Raw genomic sequence first — 20,217 nt, 5'->3', positions numbered from 1 at the left:
TCCAAAGAAAATAAGAGAACAGTGACAAATGAACCATGACTTTACAGTCAGTGGACGTAGAGGTGAGATCCATCTGCAGTGTATGAATGAAGCAGCCTCAGGCTGAGATTTACGTTAGTGTATTTTTAGCAGAGGTCGTGTTACCTCAGTAAACACAAATGTGTAGAATAATGGCAGTGGTTTCAGCTTTAGGGTGGGATTTCTTTGTGAAGTGGGCGGGTAGTCCTGCAGAGATGTAGGCATGAAAACCCACTTTACGAGCTTTACGCACGGGGCGGGCCTTTCATTCATCCAAGTTGGGGGTGTAGGCCACTCAGTCACATACAATCAAAGATGTTTGAGTTTCCATGCGCAGTGACTAGGGAGGTAAACCGCAGAGCATTACTACCCCTCCTCCAGCCCCAGGCGCTCGGGCCTCCACACTTTAGGGGTTTAATCAGAAGAATCTTTTTTTCTGTCTAAATAGAAACTGGTCATGCGATGCGATTTGTTTCTGCCGGACGACAGAAGAAAAAACTAGATAAGACCTGTTGACGATGATGGATTACTCAAAGGCGCAATTGGTGAGTGTCGACGACTGTTGGGTGACGCTACGCTCACACTCGTGTTTGTTACAGTAACAAAGCAAATGACGATTATTGTAGTCATTATTATAGAACATTTTCTCCCTTGCCGTGAAGTTTTCTTCGTATTTGTTGATGCGGTTGACCGATTTTTCATTTATATCGATGCAGGCCTTTTGTTTGCATTTATCCGCACTTTAAAATAAAGTTTTTCATTAATAAGACCGAAGAATCGATTTGTGTCGTAAGACCTTCTTTCTTTCTTTCTTTCTTTCTTTCTTTCTTTCTTTTTTCATTTAAGCGGCTTTTCATAAAGTGGGGACACAGAAAATCTCAACGAGAAACATTTGTTTCCTGCTACTAATTTACTCTCAACTAAACCAGTGCGTTTTCTGTTAATAATTGTTTTTAGCCGTCAAGCTTTGTTTCACTTTAATCCACCATTAATGTTCTCTCTGAGGCTGGAAGAGCCTCTCTTAGACAAAGTTTCACATTAACTTAAACATTTATTTGCCTCCAAAACAAGTATGTGTAATCGTATTCAAACAACACTATGGTAAAAGTTAATTTTCCCCCTTTGTCCTTTTTGTACTTCTTGGATCCATTATAATTAACATGAGATCATTTGCTGCAACATATGAAAACAAAAACACTTCATCACACTGGGAACAATGATATGTGACATTTTCTCAAAGAAATTCTTCCTGATGAATTTTTTTTTTCATAGTCAAGCTTATCCGAGGAGGGCAGTTCGGCTGGGTGTCCTCAGTCCAGTCCTGCTGGAGTGAAGCTGGAGGCGATGATGGAGCAGCTGCAGAGACAACAAGGAGCCAAACTGGAGATGAACCTGCAGGAGAAACATCTCCTTCAAGCTCAGTTCCTGTTCGCTCAGCACGCTGCTGCTGCTGCAGCCAGAGCCTCGGGCTCCAGGCTAGACTCTGCATTATTTGGCAAAGCAGATGGAAGGACTTATCAAGAAGCCCAACAAGCTTTGAACAGCCATCTCAGCAGAATGGATCCAGATGAAGAGGATGAAGACACAGACGAGGAGGAGGATGAACGAGAGATGGCGGAAGTAGATGAAGAAGAGGAGGAGGAAGAGGAGAATGGGCCTCATCAGCAGGCGAAGAAGGCCAGACTCCAGCAGGTTCCTGGCTTCCCCTTCCCTCCTTACTCCACACCTCAATCAACTGCTGCGAAGCAAATGTCTGAATCTCCACCTCCAGCAATAAAACAGGAGCAGGAGGAGAAGGACCTGCCATCTCCCGCAGGCCCTCACGCCTTCACATCACCCAATGGTTTCACCGACTGGGGCTATGATGAGTCATTTAAACAAGTAAGTCATCTTAGATTTGAGTACCAAAATAAAGGGTTGTATTGTATTTCTTTAAGAGTGAATTTAGATTATTTTCTTTCATAAATTACAGAAGCACCAAATCCATTTTTATCTCTCCATCCACTCTTGGACATATTGTCATGTCAGTTTTGAAGTAGCCAGAGCCCAATTTCATCTTTACAGAGAGAAGATGAACCTCTGTGACTCTCCACATTAGTTTGCATGTGTTCTGTCTCTTATTATTAATCGTTGACTTCTTCCTGCTGAGAGTCAGGTTCACAGCTGCTCGCTCTGCCTGCTGTTTTCTCACATGTGGAGGAAGGAGCATATCCCCTTGGCAAGATGCCCAAACTTGATAGTGTTTAATTACTGGCCAGGCCAGCGTTCTCTCCTTCTGCCATAGTTCACTTCATGTCTCATATGTTTGAAAACACATTCCCGCCGCTGGCTGGACCTAATTGGTCTTGGCTGTGGTCCAGTTCTAATTGTTCAAAGTAGCTGGTTTAGACTTGACAGAGATGGAGTTAGAATGAGAGCCGAGGATTAATTAAATGGTCTCAAGTGTGTATTTATGGACATGGGTGGCCGAGCGGGTTAAGTGTAAGGAATTGTGGGTTATGGTGGAGGATTTTTTCCCCGTTGTATCAGCCATGTCTCCTTTAAACATGTAAAAAAAAAAAACTGTACTAAACATGAGATCTGAAGCCAGTATTTATGAGCATGTTTTCCAGCAGATATGTTTAACTACTTAAAGCAAACAGAGGGTCTCCTCATGGATTTTCTTCTTCTTTATGGGGATATAGTCTGGTTGGTTCTTCTGTGTGCAAGTTCCCTTGAAAAGGCCCCACTTCAATACAATACATTATGATTAATGAGGCCTGTGGGCAGAGGGGCGGCTGGGTTAGTGCCTCACAGCATACTAGCAAGTAACTACCCATGAGCTTTACTTACAGGAGTTTCAGTGGAGCAAAATGGGCTTTTGCTAGTTGTTATCTAGAGTTTACACATCTGTTGTTCATGATTTAGAGATATTTTATTTTCTTCTTTTTTCTTTCTTTCCCTCTTTTGGCTGATTTTGGGCTTAAAACATAAATGTAATTGCTGTTACTTTTTATAAATCCAAAGTTTTGTGGTTGTTAGCCTCTTTTAAAACCTCAGCAAGGCCAGAAAACTCACTGCTGATGTAGCTGTAGCTCAGCAGATAGCTTTGCATAATTTAACTGTCGCTTGGCAACACTAAACAGCAGGTTAATTCAGCTGCTAGTGATCAATACATTATACGGCTACTGCAGTGGGACTGTATAGCAGGCTGAACCTTGAATGCAAGGAAAACATTTCAACAAGAACAATAATGAGATGTGTGACTTTAATTTTTACCTCTGGACATTATCTTTGTCTTTAGTTCTGTTTGTCCAAATCACCAGAAACTGCTCAGATGTTATTTTAAGTAATTAATCATCTGAATGAATGGCAGGAAATGCCTCTGCTGTGACCGGTATGTGTCAGGATTTATGAACATCTCCATTTGTAGTCAGATTATCTTTGGATGCTGTTGGTATTTTACTCAATCCTGTTAACCGCTACACCAAAGTTAGATTTGAAAGCTGATGGGGTTTCTTTATCATTGCTAACTAGGGAACATTATTGGATCATTATCATCGAGCCTAGAAAGCTTTACTAAAATCTGTAGCCTATAACCAGACAACAGATTAAACATGTAATTTACCTACCCCTGTGATTAATGGTTGTATTCTTTAAGATTAATTTCAAAACTGGGCTCCTTTTCAGTCTTGTGAGTTAATTGGTAGCTGGATAAAACAGTTGTGATGTTTTTCTCATGTCCTTCTTTCTTTCTTTGAATTGTCTCCTGCCTCCCAACTTATTTTACCATCTCTTTCATTCACTGTGTCAACCAGGCATCTGTGGTTATTAGTGGACATGTTGTATAAGCCTCACCATGCTGGACAGCCATTGTTCAGTCCTTGTGTGCGGTCTCACTGTAAAAGCCCTTAAATGTCGCATGGGCGGGGACAAAGAGCCAAATGTTCGCTTTCAGTCTCAGCTCCCAGCACAGCAAGAGGCCAGATAAATGATCTTGACTTGTTCGGGTGACTAAAGACCCAATGATTTGATTTGGATTAAAAATTTGGTCCCCCCTGCTGTTACATTGAAATTTGGAAAGGGATAGGTTTTCACTCGCGCTGCAGGAACAGTTGAATGATTTTAATGAAGCTCATTATAAGAGGTAGATTCCGGTCAGTGTTAGTGTAATGGGACATTTAAAACAAAGTGCAATTTGTTGGTATTCTTTTTATCTTGAGTGGTTGAACAGATACACTTTTACATAGCTACTTTTGTGTGGTAATACAAATTAACTTGATAATTTGTAATTTAAATACATAGAATCATATAAAAACCAGCCCTTTTTAAAGACACAAAAGAAACCTTTTCCTGACCTACATACTGAATACTATCAGGATTCCCAGGGCTGGATGTGTGAAAGCTCTGTGAGCAATTAACTGAAAGCTCTTTGTTAGTAGATCCACAGTAGGTCTCACTTGCTCATCAATAAGGGGGGAAGGGTTTTATTTCCACTTGATGGTGAAAGGACTGGGATGTTTATCTACCTTCAAGTCAATGGGCTTTTGGGAGTAGAAGTCCTTTTTTAGAAATTGCAAGCTGAAGCTGTTAGATGTGTCAACAGCTCTGCCACCACTGGGACAGAGTTTTGTGTGTAAAGTGGATACATACTGTTTAACCAGTTTAACAAAAAAAAAAAAAGCAGCAGAAACCGAGAGAAGTAAAGGATGAATGGTTATATTAAATAGCTAAAGAAGAATGGATGAATGGTTGTAATACTGCAAAAAGTGAAGAAGCTAATTAGTTCGCTAAAAATTATGGATAAATGGTTGTAAAAAAAGCGATAAGTGATTTGCTCAGGTAATGGATAAACAAGATAAACAGTGGATATGGATAAAAGGTAGAAAGAGATCATGTAGGCTTAAAAGTAATGGATAATGGGTAAAATGTCCAGCTTCTGTCACTACATGTGTTTGTAGTACACATGCAAGTAGTACACTAACCTAAAAATTGAGCGTTAAACTGGATAAAAGATTACTAGAATACCCAGTCATTAGTGTAAAATCAGATTGATAGGCCTGTGGGGGCACATTTGACAAACAATGGCTGGGAACCACTTTACAGTTTCATGAAGCTGTGTGTGTCAGCATTTGCAGTTTGAATTGTGTTTTCACTATAAACATGGACAGTTACAGCTGCACTGGGAGCTAACAGATTATTGGTTCCCATGTATTTTATAACTCTAAAACAGATTTTTTTTTTTTTTTAATTTGTAGACAAAGACCGTATCAGGCTGTCATTGCCAAACATTTAGTGAATGTGATCATGTGTTTACAGTACAAGATGATACATTTAAAGGCCAGTGAAGTGAGATTGTTATGAGGGAAAACAAAGAGACGAAAAACAGTCCATTATTTTGATTGACCACAAGCATGATAATTGAAGCATTTGATCCTGTCAAAAGCTAAAACATGTTTTGTTGTCTGAAATACACATGCTTGTTTTAATATAAAACATGTCCTGTTAAAACATGCGCTGAATGACATATAAGCAATGCCCTTCATACACCTACATTAAGCAAACCAGTCTAGTTAATCCAAGAAGAAAACAAACATTTCATAAACTGCGACTAGATCAACAATAGTCCTGAGATAAATTAATTCTAATGTCAGTGTTGAATACAGATAGAAGAGATAGTAGAAAAACACATTATCCACTCAGTGTAATTGTAATGACAGACCATTTTCTACCAGTCATGTTTAATTTTCAAACTTGCATCATCATCTAACTCTTCGTGTGCGTCATTGGGACAATAACCTCTCAGCAGGCTTTTCCACACAGTTGCACACACCCTGCCCTCCACTCACATTTTTAACCTTTAACTGTCATGTAAAGGGGGGGAGGTGAGGGAGGAATAACATGTCACATTAAGCTATAATAAGCATGGGGCCTTTCATTAATTTCTGTTTTACTGTGCCCAGCTGTTTACTGTAGGACAGTGTGATAGTAGTGGTTTCAGAGCTGGGAAAAGGCTGGTTTGTACACAGGAGATGGGTAAACACAAAGTCCAGAGTCCTCGAGGAAAATGTGACAAATAAAAAGAGAAGTGTTAAATAGAAATGTTTCTCTCTGTGGATGTATTAACAGAGAGGAAGTGCCATCTGGGCTGAGGAGAATGATGGAGGAAAAGTAAGAGGGGAACCATCCAGGGACTTTGCCAAGGTCAGTAGATTTGGTAGATGGATGTAAACAAGAAAATGTCTAAAATAATCACAGGGTAACACTTGACTAGCTTGTTGCTGATGTGTGTTTTTTATTCGTTTTTTTATTTGCAGCTTTATGAACTGGATAATGACCCACAACGGAAGGAGTTTCTTGATGAACTCTTTGTCTTTATGCAGAAACGAGGTGAGACTCTTTATTGATTTCATACATTCTCATTTTGTTTTGCTTGTGGCCTTAGGGAGCTCTTATTAATGCTCTTTTCCAAAGTTTTAAGTCCATGTCTTTGTGGACAAAGTTTACTGATCTTTTGGATGAGCTGAAAAGATGTTGCCCTCAAGTCTAACTGACGTCTAGAATAAAATTAATTTTATATGAAAGTCTAGTCTAAGTCTGTGAATTGCAATCAACAGTGGTCAACCAACATTTGGTTTTAGAAACCTCAAAAAATCAAGTGACTGAGAAAAATTAGAAATTCGAATATTAAAAAAATATTTCAGATTAGAATTTGAAAAAATTGAACATTAAAATACCAGATAATATAGATTAAAACTGGCTTCACAGATTCAAATCTTACATGATGTTGCAAGGGACAATTAATTCTAATTAGTTAATTAATCTAATTCTAATTCTATTATCCTTTTTACATAAAAGCAAAATAGTCTTTTTGGGTCATAATGGCACGTTACCAAACTTCAACCTCAGCTCATGATAATTTTTAATAGTATTAAAGGTGCTATAAGATACATTACACTCAGATATTAATGAGAGGATTTGGTAATTAACTAATCGATTTCTGAATCTTATAAAAACACAGAAATGTGACATTTTAAAACATTAACCACATTTAACAAAAATAATTTGGTTGGCTTTTATTAAAGAAATATGCTGTCTTTCAAACAATATTCTGTTTTAATAGCCTTTATTCTATATACTATGGGTGTTTGGTATTGCCAAGTCTGTAAACAAACGGCTCACTTCAGCTTTGACGTAAACACGTAAACAAATCCCAGTCAAACAAAAGTAGATGCAGCAGGACACCGTCAGTAATCTTTACTCATGTGGGCAAAGGTCATGACCATGGCAAAATGTGCGTGTCTGTGGCATGTGTTTATCTTAAGCACAAAGTAATCTTATTTCTACAACTGCTTTTCAGCCTTCTGCATTAATTGGCTTTTCTCCAAATTGGGATTAGAAGGGTTAGCTGTCAACCTGGTGATTGGCAGACATCGCTTGCCATATAATCACCCCTCCCCCTGCGTTCAAATCAATGCAGCAACAAAGCTGCTGTTGTGGAATTATCCCAACCCCCCTCCATCTGAAATAAGATTCATTAGAGTCGTCTACGCACACCGATTATACATGCTAAGACATATTATCTAACATTAACCTCAGGCCCTCAGGTGGGGAGATCAGAATATGCCCTACACTTCCTCCTTGTGCCTGTACTTAATGGTGCTTGACATTCATTCATTTTATGTACTCTCCCATTTCTTCAGGAACTCCTGTGAACCGCATCCCCATCATGGCAAAGCAGGTGCTGGACCTGTACAAGCTATATAAGCTGGTCACAGAGAAAGGAGGCCTGGTGGAGGTTATTAACAGGAAGATCTGGAGGGAGATCACCAAAGGTCTCAACCTCCCCACGTCGATCACCAGCGCAGCCTTCACCCTACGCACCCAGTAGGTGTCTCTCTGATTCGCAGTAGAAAAACTCAGGATGTTGTGACTTTGAGACACGATCAGAGTTTGAATTAATGGAATAACTGTCTTTGTCGTTCTTCCAACTTTATAGAATTTCTGAAGTATTAAGAGCATTAAGTCTGTATATGTAGTTTAAATAGGATCCATTAAATGTTAAAATCTTAATCACTTGTTAGGTATATGAAGTATCTGTACCCGTTTGAGTGTGAGAAGAAGGGACTGAGCTCTCCTGGTGAGCTGCAGGCTGCCATCGACAGTAACCGCAGAGAGGGTCGGCGTCCCAGCTACACCAGCAGCTTGTACCGCTACTCTCCCTCCCCGAGCTCTGCTCCACACGCCCTCCTCTCTTCTCCCACGATGCAAACCCCCTCAGCCGCACACAATGGCCTGAATACATCCGCTAGTCCAAATCTGAAGAGAAACACAGGTATGATGTTACTTTGAGTGAGTGTTGTTGTTGATTTGATATCTGTTATTCTGAAACTACAAACATACTTGATCTCTATTTAACAGAATGATAATGAAATTGATATTTAAGTAGTAATGCAGGTTACATAGCCAGGATTATTTTCAGGTATATTGTGAACTGCTGCAATTTTATCTAAAACAGCAATTACATTAAAATTGATTTTCACCTTCACTTTTGTCCAATCAGATGAGACCTCCACCCCTGTAATACCCAGCCGGCTGCCCATGGCTCTGGCACTGGGGCAGCAGCAGCAACTGGCACAAGCTGCCACATTAGAGCATCTCAGAGAGAGGCTGGAGCGAGGGGCAGGAGGAGCTGCAGCTGACCCTCCAGAGAAGAAAATGATGCGGCTGGCGGAGGAGCAGCAGCGTCTCATGCAGCAGGCCCTCCAGCAAAACCTCCTGGCCATGGCCTCCCACTTCAACCCAACGAACCTCAAGCTTAACAATGGACATGGTGAGTTACCATGACTTTACAGATGTTATCATGACTAAACATTATCATAAGAAAGTCCATTAACTGGAGTCTTTGTTGTTCCCTCACAGAGACCAAACAAGATTTGTCTCTGAGTATCTCCACTAATGGGGCAGCAAGTATCAGTGTATCAGTGGAGGTCAATGGGACTATTTACTCAGGTAAGTCATTCAGTTTTAAAGGGAAACATGGTTTTGCCCTCCCTTTAAATCCCAAAGACGAAAAGAAGCGGATATGTATTTCTATAAATATTTTCATTTGTTTATATTAAAACAGTAAATTATGTCATTTAAAATGTCATTTTGTATTTTATATAATCTTTTGAGTCCATTTTATTGCACAGTATTTTTTGAAAAATATGCACATTTTTCAATGCTGTCAGACTTTTTCTTGCTGTTAATTTAATAAGCACTAAAATGTCAGTTTACTGTCTGACACTGCTCAAAAGAATAGGTCAGTAGTGGTGCTGGTAGTCAGATTTTTTTTACCTTCAGGCAGAACCAGGTTGGCTGTTCTCTGCTTGTTTCCAGTCTTTCTGATAAGCTAATCGTCTACTGGCTCCAGCTTTATGTGTAGTGTAAAGGAAAATATAACAAGGCAATCATACAAAATGTTTTTTTTCATAGCTGCTGTTTTTATTTCTAATCCTTTTTCTGATCTCTGCACTGTAGGAACGCTGTTTGCCCAGAAGCCAGCTGCTCCTGTGGCGTCACAGGCTGTAACTCTGGCGGGAACAAGTGGTTTCAGTGCCCTCTCCTCCTCACACAGTCCTTCATCTTCATCTTCCACCTCCTCAAAGGGACCGAATTAAGGTTCACTGGCTCTTAAATCTGGTCTGGGCAAAATAATTACACAGTATTCCTCTCTCAGACAAGAACTATATGAACTTTAGGGAAAATCAGCTGCAGCACATGAAGCAATTCCATTTTTTTCTTTTTTTTCTTTTATTTTTTGTAGCATTGTTTTTCCAGTATTTCAACAGCGTAATGTGCTTTAAATGATTCATGTCAAGACAATATTGATGTTTGACCTCAAAGGCTTCCAAACTGACTATAATGTAGATTCTGGTCACAGTTTACCTTAGTGCCTGTCTAGTGAAGCTTTTTTCAGATGTAGTGACATTCATGTGTAGCAAAGGGCTTTACAAAGTTTGTCCAGAAGTGTCTTTATAGCAGAAAAATGCACAATGACAACCAATCCCAAGCTCTTTTGGGTGTCACTTACATTTATAGTTAATTATCAAACAGTTCTATAGCTGCCCTTTTTCCATAGTTGTCAGTAGAACAGTGTGTTTGCCAAAGTGCAGCTAATGAGGACCAAAGAGTCGTAACTCAGTGTCGTAGCTCCTGTCTGTAACAGTTTTGCTGAAGCCATTTTTTTTATCCCTATCGGTAAAAATGTGGTTAAATTTGAGTGAAAGCTTATTGTTTATACCTTTCATCGCAGCTTTCAGAAATGATGTACATCATCAGTTTTCAGAAGTTGTGTCTCCTGAAGAATCAAATAGAATTTAAAAGAAATTGGTTGGAAGTTGGTTGGATTTGTTTTATGTTTTGTGCTGTTTTATTTTATTTTTTTTCTATTTGATTTTTTTTTTTTATTTAATCATTTGATGCAGCCTGAAAAGTGCAAACATTTATTTTATGTCAGCTGTGAATCAAAGGCATAATTTGATAGACATAGTTTCTGCTGGGATCTTATGCTATATGTAAGAAAGAAGTGATACAACATTTACCTCATTTGACTTCCCGTGTTGGTAAGTTTCTCTGGAATTTCTTCTGGACTCAGGAATGTTCTCTGGACTCATCACTGTTATACTCTATCTCATAATATATTGCTGTGTTGTTTGTATAAAGGCAGAGAATGTATTGTTAATGACCTCAAGCTTTTGACAAGTGAACACTGAAACAGTGCTACCTCACTCCTCTAGAGAAATATGCAATACTTGCAATGCAGCGTGTGTTGTTTCAGCCATCTGATGAAATATACTGCATGTGGACAATCAAGTAGACATATCATTGCAAACAAATGTCACTGTGAACTTGACATCTGTAAAAAATCAAGGTTAATGTTTAACTCTGTTTTGGTCTTTGATTAACATATTTCTCAGACGTGGCCATGAGGAATAAAGCAATCGTGTGTGCTGTAGAAAGACTATTCTGTGATTGTGAACATTTCGGAAATTCATGGAAAGATCATAATAATTTGCTACTGGAGCTACTAAAGTTTTTCATGTGGCATGTGTACAGTAGTGATCATTTTACTTTCTAAATTTGTGTCTTAGTATATTAGCGTAACACTCACAGGCACCATTGTTTTGCATTATGAGAATGAATTAATTAATACCTATGCGTTTTACATAGGTAAAATGTGCAGGACTATTTCTTGAAAGGGAGTATTTTTATATTGCAGTATTGCTACTTCTATTTAAGAATCTTAATATTTCCTCCACCACTGAAAAGTATACACTAGAATGAAAAGAATACATAAGTTAGTGGCCAGATGGGGGTGGTATTTCCTCCCCTGTACAAGAAACACACCATTTCAAGTTCAGAGAGTATTATACATCTACAAACATGTACATTTCTCAGTATTTCCAGTTGATCATCACTTTGACGTCTCTGTTCTCGGTCTCTTAAATTTAGAACCTGAACCAAAGAACACTTTAAAAAATGAACTTTTAACGAAATTCCTGCCATGCATTTTACTGTCAATCAAGCTTTATAATTGCTGCATTGGTGATAAACCAAATGTTGAGCTCTCATCATATTGATGAGATATTGATTGATTTATCAAATTAAAATCAAGTAAACATAGTGTATGTGGAGTAGGAAGTGCAGATATGGTCGGTATTGAGAGTTAATTCCTGAACTATGATGTGCAGAAGACCTATGAGAGAGGCTATACTAATGGAGATAAGAGCTCACGGGTCAGAGGATGAGGGTGGGGGATGGGTTGCAGGATTTACTGTTGGGATAGTTATTTTATTGTGACACCGCTGGACTGGCATCTGGAGCAGCGTGGAAGAAAGATGCTACAGGCACAACAGAGAGGTATTATGAGATGGATATCTCCGCCCACGGTCCCCGCCCGCCAGGGAGGAATAATACCCGTCAAGTCACTCTGCAGATGAGGATCACTGTCCTGGGATGAAGACTGGAATATACTGTGTGTAGAAAGTTAGGGCAACAGGATGACTTTTCTGTTTTGAACAGGGAAATAGAGCTGTTAAAGACTACTAACTTGTGGAAGGAGGTTCATCCTAAATGAAAGATATTTTGATGGATTCTGGGGACATCATGTAATGTGCAGGCACTGTTGCTTATTTTGTTGCTCATACTTGAAATTTCTAAATACTGAAGATGTTTTAACGGGATACAGATGTTTTTGTGCCTTTGTGACTTTGGCATTCCAAAACAATGGCTTTGATTGATCCTCTGAAGCAGTAATACACAAGGAGATATCTCCAAGACTGACAGACACAATGTGTTTTCGTCAGTCAAGCAAATGATCCTCTTTACTGGGACCTCTGCACTTCTGTGGATATCTCTTTAGGAAAGCCTTCTACAGACTCTCAGCTCTCTGTTGGCACCATGCCTTACCATGATGACGAGTACCCAGGTCAGCCTCTCTGGCAGTCTGTGCTGCTCTTCTGCTGTAAGGGTATGATTGAGGGCATCATGGTCATACTCTTCTTCTGGCTTCTGGTGCAGGTCCTCTTCACCAAACAACTAGAAGGTATGGTCTTAAAAGATCGGTAAAATAGTCAGTGTATTGTGTTGTGTAATCCAGGGGTTACATGATGGTAAATTACAAGCATTTCTGACTGGCCTTATTCTCTCTTATGTCTGCAGTTCACCTTCAAATCCTTCTTTTGGTTGGACTGATCATCTTTTGTCTCAGTTTAATCCTGGGATGTATTCTGTGCTGGAGGAAAAGTCAGATTTGCACAATGAAGGACAAAGATCCTGTGATGTCAGCGCCGGCTCCTTCTGACCCTGTGTCCTATCCCCAGGGTCCACCTTCCTCAGCAGCAACAACAGCATCCAGGCAGCAATACGAAGAGCTGGATGGAGATATGCTGGAGTATCCCTCCACATTCACTAGCCCTGCCCCTTCGCAGGGTGAATTTACCTCTCTGCCATTTTCAAATCGAGCTCAGGCTGCCTCTGAACAGAAGGAGCAGCCAAAATCTTATTTTTCCTTGCGCCGACTCAGCACACCGCCACTAACGTCACCCCTTTATAAACCCATAGATCCCAGCCATGCTTCCCTGCCTTCATTTCCCAAACTGGGGCTATTATCCAAAACATGTAAGGCTTTGCAGAGACGCTGTACCGTCTCTGGGGATAGCATATCTTATAGTGAACACAGCAGGCTCACCAGCCCCGGTGCTGTCTCTCCTTCTATGCCTGAAGAACCAATCCCACTAGCTCCACTGAGCTATGGCTCCAGTGCCAGCTGTAAACAGTCAATATTACCAAAACCCTGCCTCCATTTCACTATGGCCTTCTCTCCAGAGCAGCAAACCCTGGCAGTCACTGTCCTAAGCCTCAGTGGGACGCCTCACAGACTGGAGGATGTGTCTGTGCTGGGCAGCCTGCCTCCTCTGTACCCCTGTCCCATACAAGCATCTGTCCAGAGCAGCCTGAGCCCTGAGCCATACAGCCTGGTGCTGCTTTTGAAGGTGAGCTCTGTGACTGAGCTCCAAAGGTGCACTCTCAGAATGGCTGTATACACCCGGGAACCACACAGCCTGAAAGGCACCACGCTGGGTGAACTGGAGGCTGAATGTGAAGGAAAAGACTGGGGATCAGGGCGTCCATTTCACTTCACAAAAGTACTTAACTCAAGCAAGTGGAAACTAAAAAAGGTAGACGTGTACTGAAATAATATCTGTGAGCACTTTATGTTACTTAAGCTTGGGCTTGAATGAACATTCAAGTTCTCAGTTCAAATTCTATATAGAGACACACAGTGAATCTGTGGATTTTGGGGGCCCCTGTAGGCCTGGGAGACCCAATGCAGTTGCCTGTTGTGACTGGTTGGTGATCCAGCTTTGCAGGGAGTTTACCAGTTGAAATGATCTGTTGTATCATGTTTTTTGTTCTGCTGTGTAATAGACAAGTAAGCTTAATGTCTGTGGTCGGTATTGTTAGAACCTGTTCTTTTTCTTAGGGATTTTTTGCGGTTGTAATGTGCTACAAAGCAAAAGCCTCACACTGCATTTCCTCCTAACTGAGGTTCCTTCTCTGCAATTTGAACTTTTGCCCTCTGACAGCAGAGTTTGATCTCCCATGATGCATCGATGTGTAAGGGGCTTAGCTGTCCTCCGCAGATCTTCATTTTGCTTCAGTATCAGACTGTTGCCCACCGCATCAAAACAACGCTTCTCAGAGCAGATAACCTGGACAAACTCATTCACACGTTGGATGCGCCAGGTAAAACTTGCATTTGTTGTGGCTTGAATTTGACAAAATGTGTATTTGACTTAGAGATCACATGGGGACATCATGCATAGAGGTATTATCTAAGCATGCATGGGCAGAACTAACTTTTGCCTTTCAGGGGCAGAGGTAAAGTAATTCCCTATGTTTGCTTTTAATGTTTAGGGGATTAGATGATGTCTTACAGGACCCGAATGCAGCAGGAGATCATCCCTTTTTTTTTAATGACATTGTGGTTTAATCCTTCACTATTCACAATCCTCAGGAAAATGTTCCAATCTCCTCTCCGTCTCTGATCTGACAGATCTAATCTTTGTTTGCATTGGTCTGTCTAGGCATTGTTTTTATTGCAGACAAGCACATCCTGTATACAGAGCCATTAGATTTTATGGTATCCGTTTCATGTGCAGTATGTCACATAAGATAATCTCTTTTTGGTTTACATTAAGCTCAGAAAGTATTTGTTCATGAATATTTATACAACGGGACAGCATTACCATGGTTAAAGATACAAAAAATATTTATTTTATGCATTCTACATGTTCTACATCCATGTTTTTGCTTGACCATACCTAATACTGTATTTACAGGAGAATTTTGTAATTATTATCCAATGACTGGAAAGTGTATAGAAATATTCTTGTGTGATGTGATTTTCCACCTTTTGATAAGTTTGTATTAGATCTAAATACAGAACTAAACTAATACTACAGAGACTGACAGTAAACATATGTGCTAGTAAATGACTGTGTTTGGCAGCTGCTAACACTGCCAAAAACACAGGACATTATCAAAATTTAGATAAACATTATTATTGCCTTTAGGGTATGTCAGCACAAGTAGGGACTACATTTGAGCTAAACACCTGTTATTGATTTATAGATAATGACAAAATCATTTTTTCATGGGTAATTTTTATTTAACAGTAGATATTTTTCTCACGTAATCTGTATACAGAATACCAGCTACTGATCAATCTGCATCACAAGGGAACTGTGATCAGCAGCAGAGAAAGTAAAGGAGGGCCCTATACTGTGTGGAATTCATCATTCCTGTTTGACCTTCCTCCAGGAGACATCAGCCAGCTGCCTCTCATGCTTGAGTTCATAATCATGCAGGTAAAGATCGCTGTGGGAACTCACAATTATAGAATAAAATGTAGTTTGTGATTAACCACCCTGTGAATTGCATATTCTGCCCCTTTTTTGTGACAGAATCAGGCCCATTCAGGAGGTAAAGTCCTTGGTCGAGTCCTCATTGGTGCAGAGGCTGCAGATGCAGGACGTGCTCACTGGAGGGACATGTGCAGCTTACAGGTGGAGCAAGCACGCTGGCACAATGTTCAACCAGAATCAACATGTGCTTAAAAAAACGTGTTTTGTGACCAGTGGACCTAACACACAGTGTCAACTCTTTGGCATAACATGCTCACAGCTGATGTTGTTTCTAAGCACCAAGCAATAACATCTTTAAACATGGCCTTATTTCAGTGTATCAGTCCGTGAATTCTCCTATGGGACAGTACTGTAAGTGCACAACATAACTTGTTGGAATAACACAGTGTAAGCTCAGAGTTGTAGAATAATGTATTTTGAAAATGCTGGAGGGTTACATCAAAAAAACTAAGCAAAAACATTAATTATTGAACTGAGAAATATGGTCTGTATCTAAAAATACATAAGTTATTCTAGTGTTCACTAAAATACACTTTGTCATTTATTTAATGTGTGAGTAACATGTAATACAAACAAATATGTACATCTGTAATTTCACAGTTCTTTTGAGACATGTTTGAAATATGTTGTTGGCTGAAGGATTTTCTGAATGTAAAAATGATGCGAGGACCCATATCATGTCATATAAATAAAATACACTTTTGCCTGAGGTAGCCTGGTGGCTTTTATTAACAGCACTGCCAGAGGTACAAATGTTCAAATTGTAGCTGTAGTGCTTTATTTGCCATCACTTATTGCAGATTTTTGTTGATTTTAGTTCTGAAAACATCCCAATTATAGAGGTTAATTAATCCTTACATTTCCGTTGAGTAACAAAACATACAGCATAAGCTACACTCTACAAAGCCAGCTGGTGCAGCACCCTGTAATTACCTGTCTATACAGACTTGTATGTAGGCTAGCCTAACCCAATGCAAGTCTTCACTAAACACTAAATTTGTCTTCTCCCTCTTCCTCATCTTCATCAGGGCTACAGATATGGACAAGCTTAGCGAGGAATATTCCATCAGGATAGAGGGAAGGTAACCTCCTCTGCAGGTCACACTCATCTGAACAGTGAGCTAGGTTCGGCACATCATCCAAAGACTTGTCTGATACTTCTTCCTCTGCAACATGAAGATCCTGGACTGGCTGCTTGAACCTTATGGCTTAATCAAAAGAAATAAGGGTAACATAATTTAAACAAAATCCATATTTCCAAATATAAAATCTAATTAGTATTCTACACATGCAGAATGTAGGTAGCAAAGGCAAATAAAAAAGGCAAATTAATTAAAAGCAAGGACTTATCCACCAATGAAGATTATCAGTATTGCTTTATCAAATAACATGACTCCATATTTGTTAGTTCATTGAGTAATAGTCTGTATATGTTCCTGTTTGAGAAACAGAAGAATCCTGTAGTGTCTCCCAACTACAAACACAACACAGATTATAGCATACACATCTACACTACTGATTATACTGATTCATGCACATTTTCACCTTGCAGCAGATTTTCATTTTTTGCCTTCTGATTGCTGATTTCTGCACTCAGAGCTGACATCTGGCAGAGGAGAGAATGTTTCAGATGTCTTTTTATTTTAGTTGAATGCCTCCAAATGTATATTTTCAAAATCTATCTCAAAACACAAAAAAGTAGATATCTATCATTAAAGACTCTTTTTACACCCTGTAGTTTTTTTAAGACAAAATTTGAAGTTTATCAAAATGTTTTAATGTAATTTCAAATGTAAAAGGTACATTTATTTGTGTATAATACATCTCTTTTTCATGTCTGGATGTTACAGACTCCCTCTCTGTTATCATACAGTGGAAGCCATGGGGTTTTAGTATATGACAGTGATCTACTGTAAGTCTTGCCCATCCTCTTATGGTTTAGTCAGATGTGTTCTAGTTGAGCGGTTCACTCCTCAGTTTCAAATCCGATTATTTACCGAGTAGAAAGAGTCATATGTGAGATTATAGCTGAACTGCGTTTCACATGGCGTTAAAATGGTTATGCAGCCAGGCTCATAGTCCTCCCTGTGTACTGTATGCTCTTTGATTAATGCAGAAGCTGGGATTAGTGTTGTCTGCACATATGTGAGTGAGTGTATATGTAATGAATTGATGTGGGCGTAGCTTTGTTAATTTCATGATATCACTTGTGTGCCACAATTATACCATTAATGATATTAATTTGCATCAGTCGCAGATGCCTCTACATCATTTATGAAACATACTAGCACAAATATGGAGGGCCTTTTGACTGGTGTGTTGGCTGGAGGTTTATGTTGTTATGTTTTAGTCATTTAGCTGGCAGTCTTGACATACGGACAAACTGGACACGTGTGTATACACTGCCTATGAAGGGAGATTCTTCATGGCTTTTTGACTTGGTAACACTTCCACTTTCCGTAATTTAGGCACAACTGACCTGGTGTCCCTGACTGTGGAGGTTTTCCTCAGCACGAGCCTCTCCTGCTGGTTCTCCCTCTTTTCCTCCTGGCAGGTCACTGCCCTCCTCATCCTCCTCGAACACTGGCATCAAACCTGAGCTCTGCTGCCAGCCCCACCTGTCCACTGCAGGCTGAATGAGAAGCAACACACAACTTGAGTTCTTTCTGCAAATGTTCATGGCTGTCAGTGTTATCCATCTCATTGTTTCTGTATGTTGATTCTTATATTCTTTTCAATTCTTACCCTTACAACTTTAGATGTTGGAGTCCAGTCTTGAGGTGAGGAGGTTCCAATTTGAGCAGCTGTTGATGTGTTGTCAACTTTTCCCACCTCCTTTTCCTCCCGCTCCTTGAACAAACTCTTTAACTACACATATGGTAAGATACAGTATATTCTTATTATGACTTTTGTTGTCATTTTAAACAAGACAAAAGCTGGCCACACTAGCAGCCCTATGAGCAGGATGTACTCAAGCACAGTGGTTCTTTGAGCTAAATGCTAATGTTAGTATGCTAAAATGCTCACAATGACAATGCCAACATGAAAATGTTTGGAATGTGATATCTACCTTTGACACCATTAGTTTAGCCTAGCATTTACTTATTAGAAGAGATGAAAGTTGTATTCACTAAAGTCAGTAGGATTCATGCTCTGGGGACCATGAATGTCTGTATAAAATTTTATGTGCAGTCCATCTAATGGTTGTTGCCTGACAGACTGACACTGGCATCCAGTGCCGTGCTGTTGGATAAAGAAAGTGAACTGAAATCATGTTGATACAGTATATACCTGCTCAGTGACCATTCTCCTCTGCTGGGCTGTCTCTAGATTAACTGGACAGACAGTTTGATCCTTAATGCCTTCAACAGGTGGTTTTTCATCTTTAACCTGCAGACAAGGCAACTGTTATTAATTATATTCATCACCACTGCAGGAGGCCATCTTTGGAGCCTTTTATGAACATTACCAGGTAAAGCTGCTTTAGTGTTTGAAGCTTCTGGACTGCAAGCATTTTCTCTTGCTGCAGCTGGTTCGCCCTCCTCCTGCTCTCTGAAAACATAAGGAGGAAGACGTTTTGGAGCTGAACCAATGAGGAAAATACAATATCATCATCAGCATTTTCAAAAGCAGGCTAATACCTTCAAGCTGGGCCCTTAGTGACTCAGTGGTTGAGACATTTGCATGGGCCTCGCCATCATGACTGTCTTCAGAGGTCTTTTTCATGAGCTTTCATGAGGAAAAGAGATGATAAAAAGAGAGGATATGTGCTCTCTCAACATACCTGCTGGTCCACATGTGGTTAAACATGGATGTGTGTGTTTGATTCACAGTTTGATCATGTTGTAGTGACTGTACCTGGAGCTCCAGAGCAGAAACCTTGATTTGAGCCTCAGTTATTTCCATCTCTCTCAGCCTTTCTAGACTCTTTAAAGCATCATCCCTAACACAGTGTGGATGAAAACTTGTTACATACTCAATTGGTCATTCATCCATTTAAAACTTCTTAAAGTTCATTTCAAAAAGTTAAAAGAAAGAAGCTTACTTTTCCCTCAGTTCCTTCTCTCTTTGTGCCAGTTTTTCGTTCAGCCTTTGAACCTCACTGCTTTGTATACACACCTATATCATTAAAGTTAAGTGTTAATATTGTATGCAGAAAATATTTACTCTAAATACATGTTTACACAAAAAATACATGAATGTGAATTTCATCTTCACTGCACATTTTTTTCCTTGAATGTTAAGTGTTGAAAATGAATTTCATTGTTACCTGAGGGGATTTGTTTTGGCTGCTGTGGGAGTCTGATGGCAACTCCCATGACAAAGAGGATTCTGATAAGCTGATAAACAGATAAGAGACAGAACACAGAATTTCATTTTGAGCATTTGCTGACAGTGCATTTTGAAAATGAAAATCTCATCAAAATCCACTCACTCAGCCATTGTCTCTTTGTCCTGAGTCTGCAGTACTGCGCTACCTGTAAACATAGGGGTACAACAGTTTAGCGCCCTCTTATGTTCAAAAAAATAAAATGATGCTTATTCTCCACAGAAGTACACTCACCTTTACTGTCATCCTTACATCTGTGAAGCAGCGCCTGACTCCTGCTCCTTTCCAACTCCAGCTCCTGTTTGCATGCCTCAAGCTCAACCTTCAACAGTGAGTCAGATTCCCTCTGTATGAAAAAAGTATATAGATATATAACATATATATATCTCTATCACATCTTCATTATAACATCTAACA

General features: G+C 39.7%; 2 protein-coding genes and 1 long non-coding RNA gene across 3 annotated transcripts; 1 reads left to right on the top strand and 2 right to left on the bottom strand.

Moving 5' to 3' along the window:
- The first annotated feature begins 288 nt into the window (after window positions 1-288).
- On the top strand, window positions 289-11,082 carry LOC108876748 (AT-rich interactive domain-containing protein 3B). Its single transcript, XM_018666459.2, has 9 exons — window positions 289-563; window positions 1,291-1,899; window positions 6,127-6,201; window positions 6,315-6,387; window positions 7,701-7,884; window positions 8,082-8,332; window positions 8,561-8,830; window positions 8,920-9,009; window positions 9,520-11,082. Exons 1-9 carry the CDS (start codon window positions 537-539, stop codon window positions 9,657-9,659), a joined length of 1,719 nt encoding a protein of 572 aa, XP_018521975.1. The 5' UTR covers window positions 289-536; the 3' UTR covers window positions 9,660-11,082.
- A 4,173-nt stretch (window positions 11,083-15,255) lies between these two features.
- LOC108876652 (uncharacterized) lies at window positions 15,256-18,397 on the bottom strand. Its single transcript, XM_018666297.2, has 4 exons — window positions 18,216-18,397; window positions 17,950-18,102; window positions 17,016-17,076; window positions 15,256-16,678 (listed from the first exon to the last, which is right to left on the bottom strand). The coding sequence occupies exons 2-4, from the start codon at window positions 18,058-18,060 to the stop codon at window positions 16,455-16,457; spliced, it is 396 nt and encodes a 131-aa protein (XP_018521813.2). The 5' UTR covers window positions 18,061-18,102; window positions 18,216-18,397; the 3' UTR covers window positions 15,256-16,454.
- A 720-nt stretch (window positions 18,398-19,117) lies between these two features.
- Window positions 19,118-19,591, bottom strand: LOC127142862 (uncharacterized). Its single transcript, XR_007813948.1, has 3 exons — window positions 19,516-19,591; window positions 19,329-19,413; window positions 19,118-19,199 (listed from the first exon to the last, which is right to left on the bottom strand). It is a non-coding gene; the product is annotated as an uncharacterized LOC127142862 (long non-coding RNA).
- Between the last annotated feature and the right edge of the window lie 626 nt (window positions 19,592-20,217).

The sequence above is a fragment of the Lates calcarifer genome, linkage group LG10 (assembly GCF_001640805.2).
Source record: "Lates calcarifer isolate ASB-BC8 linkage group LG10, TLL_Latcal_v3, whole genome shotgun sequence".
Lineage (NCBI taxonomy): Eukaryota > Metazoa > Chordata > Actinopteri > Centropomidae > Lates > Lates calcarifer.
This window is presented reverse-complemented; position numbering and strand designations above follow the sequence as displayed.

Excerpts from the sequence above, each read along its gene's own strand:
- LOC108876748 (XM_018666459.2), top strand. The coding sequence starts at position 537 with ATGATGGATTACTCAAAGGCGCAATTG. Across the intron at positions 8,831-8,919 it reads CAAGCTTAACAATGGACATG|AGACCAAACAAGATTTGTCT; the intron begins GTGAGTTACCAT and ends GTTCCCTCACAG. Across the intron at positions 9,010-9,519 it reads CAATGGGACTATTTACTCAG|GAACGCTGTTTGCCCAGAAG; the intron begins GTAAGTCATTCA and ends TCTGCACTGTAG.
- LOC108876652 (XM_018666297.2), bottom strand. The coding sequence starts at position 18,060 with ATGCCAGTGTTCGAGGAGGATGAGGAGGGCAGTGACCTGCCAGGAGGA. Across the intron at positions 17,077-17,949 it reads TCCACAGTCAGGGACACCAG|ATGTCAGCTCTGAGTGCAGA; the intron begins GTCAGTTGTGCC and ends CTCCTCTGCCAG. Across the intron at positions 16,679-17,015 it reads AAATGAAAATCTGCTGCAAG|CCATAAGGTTCAAGCAGCCA; the intron begins GTGAAAATGTGC and ends CTTTTGATTAAG.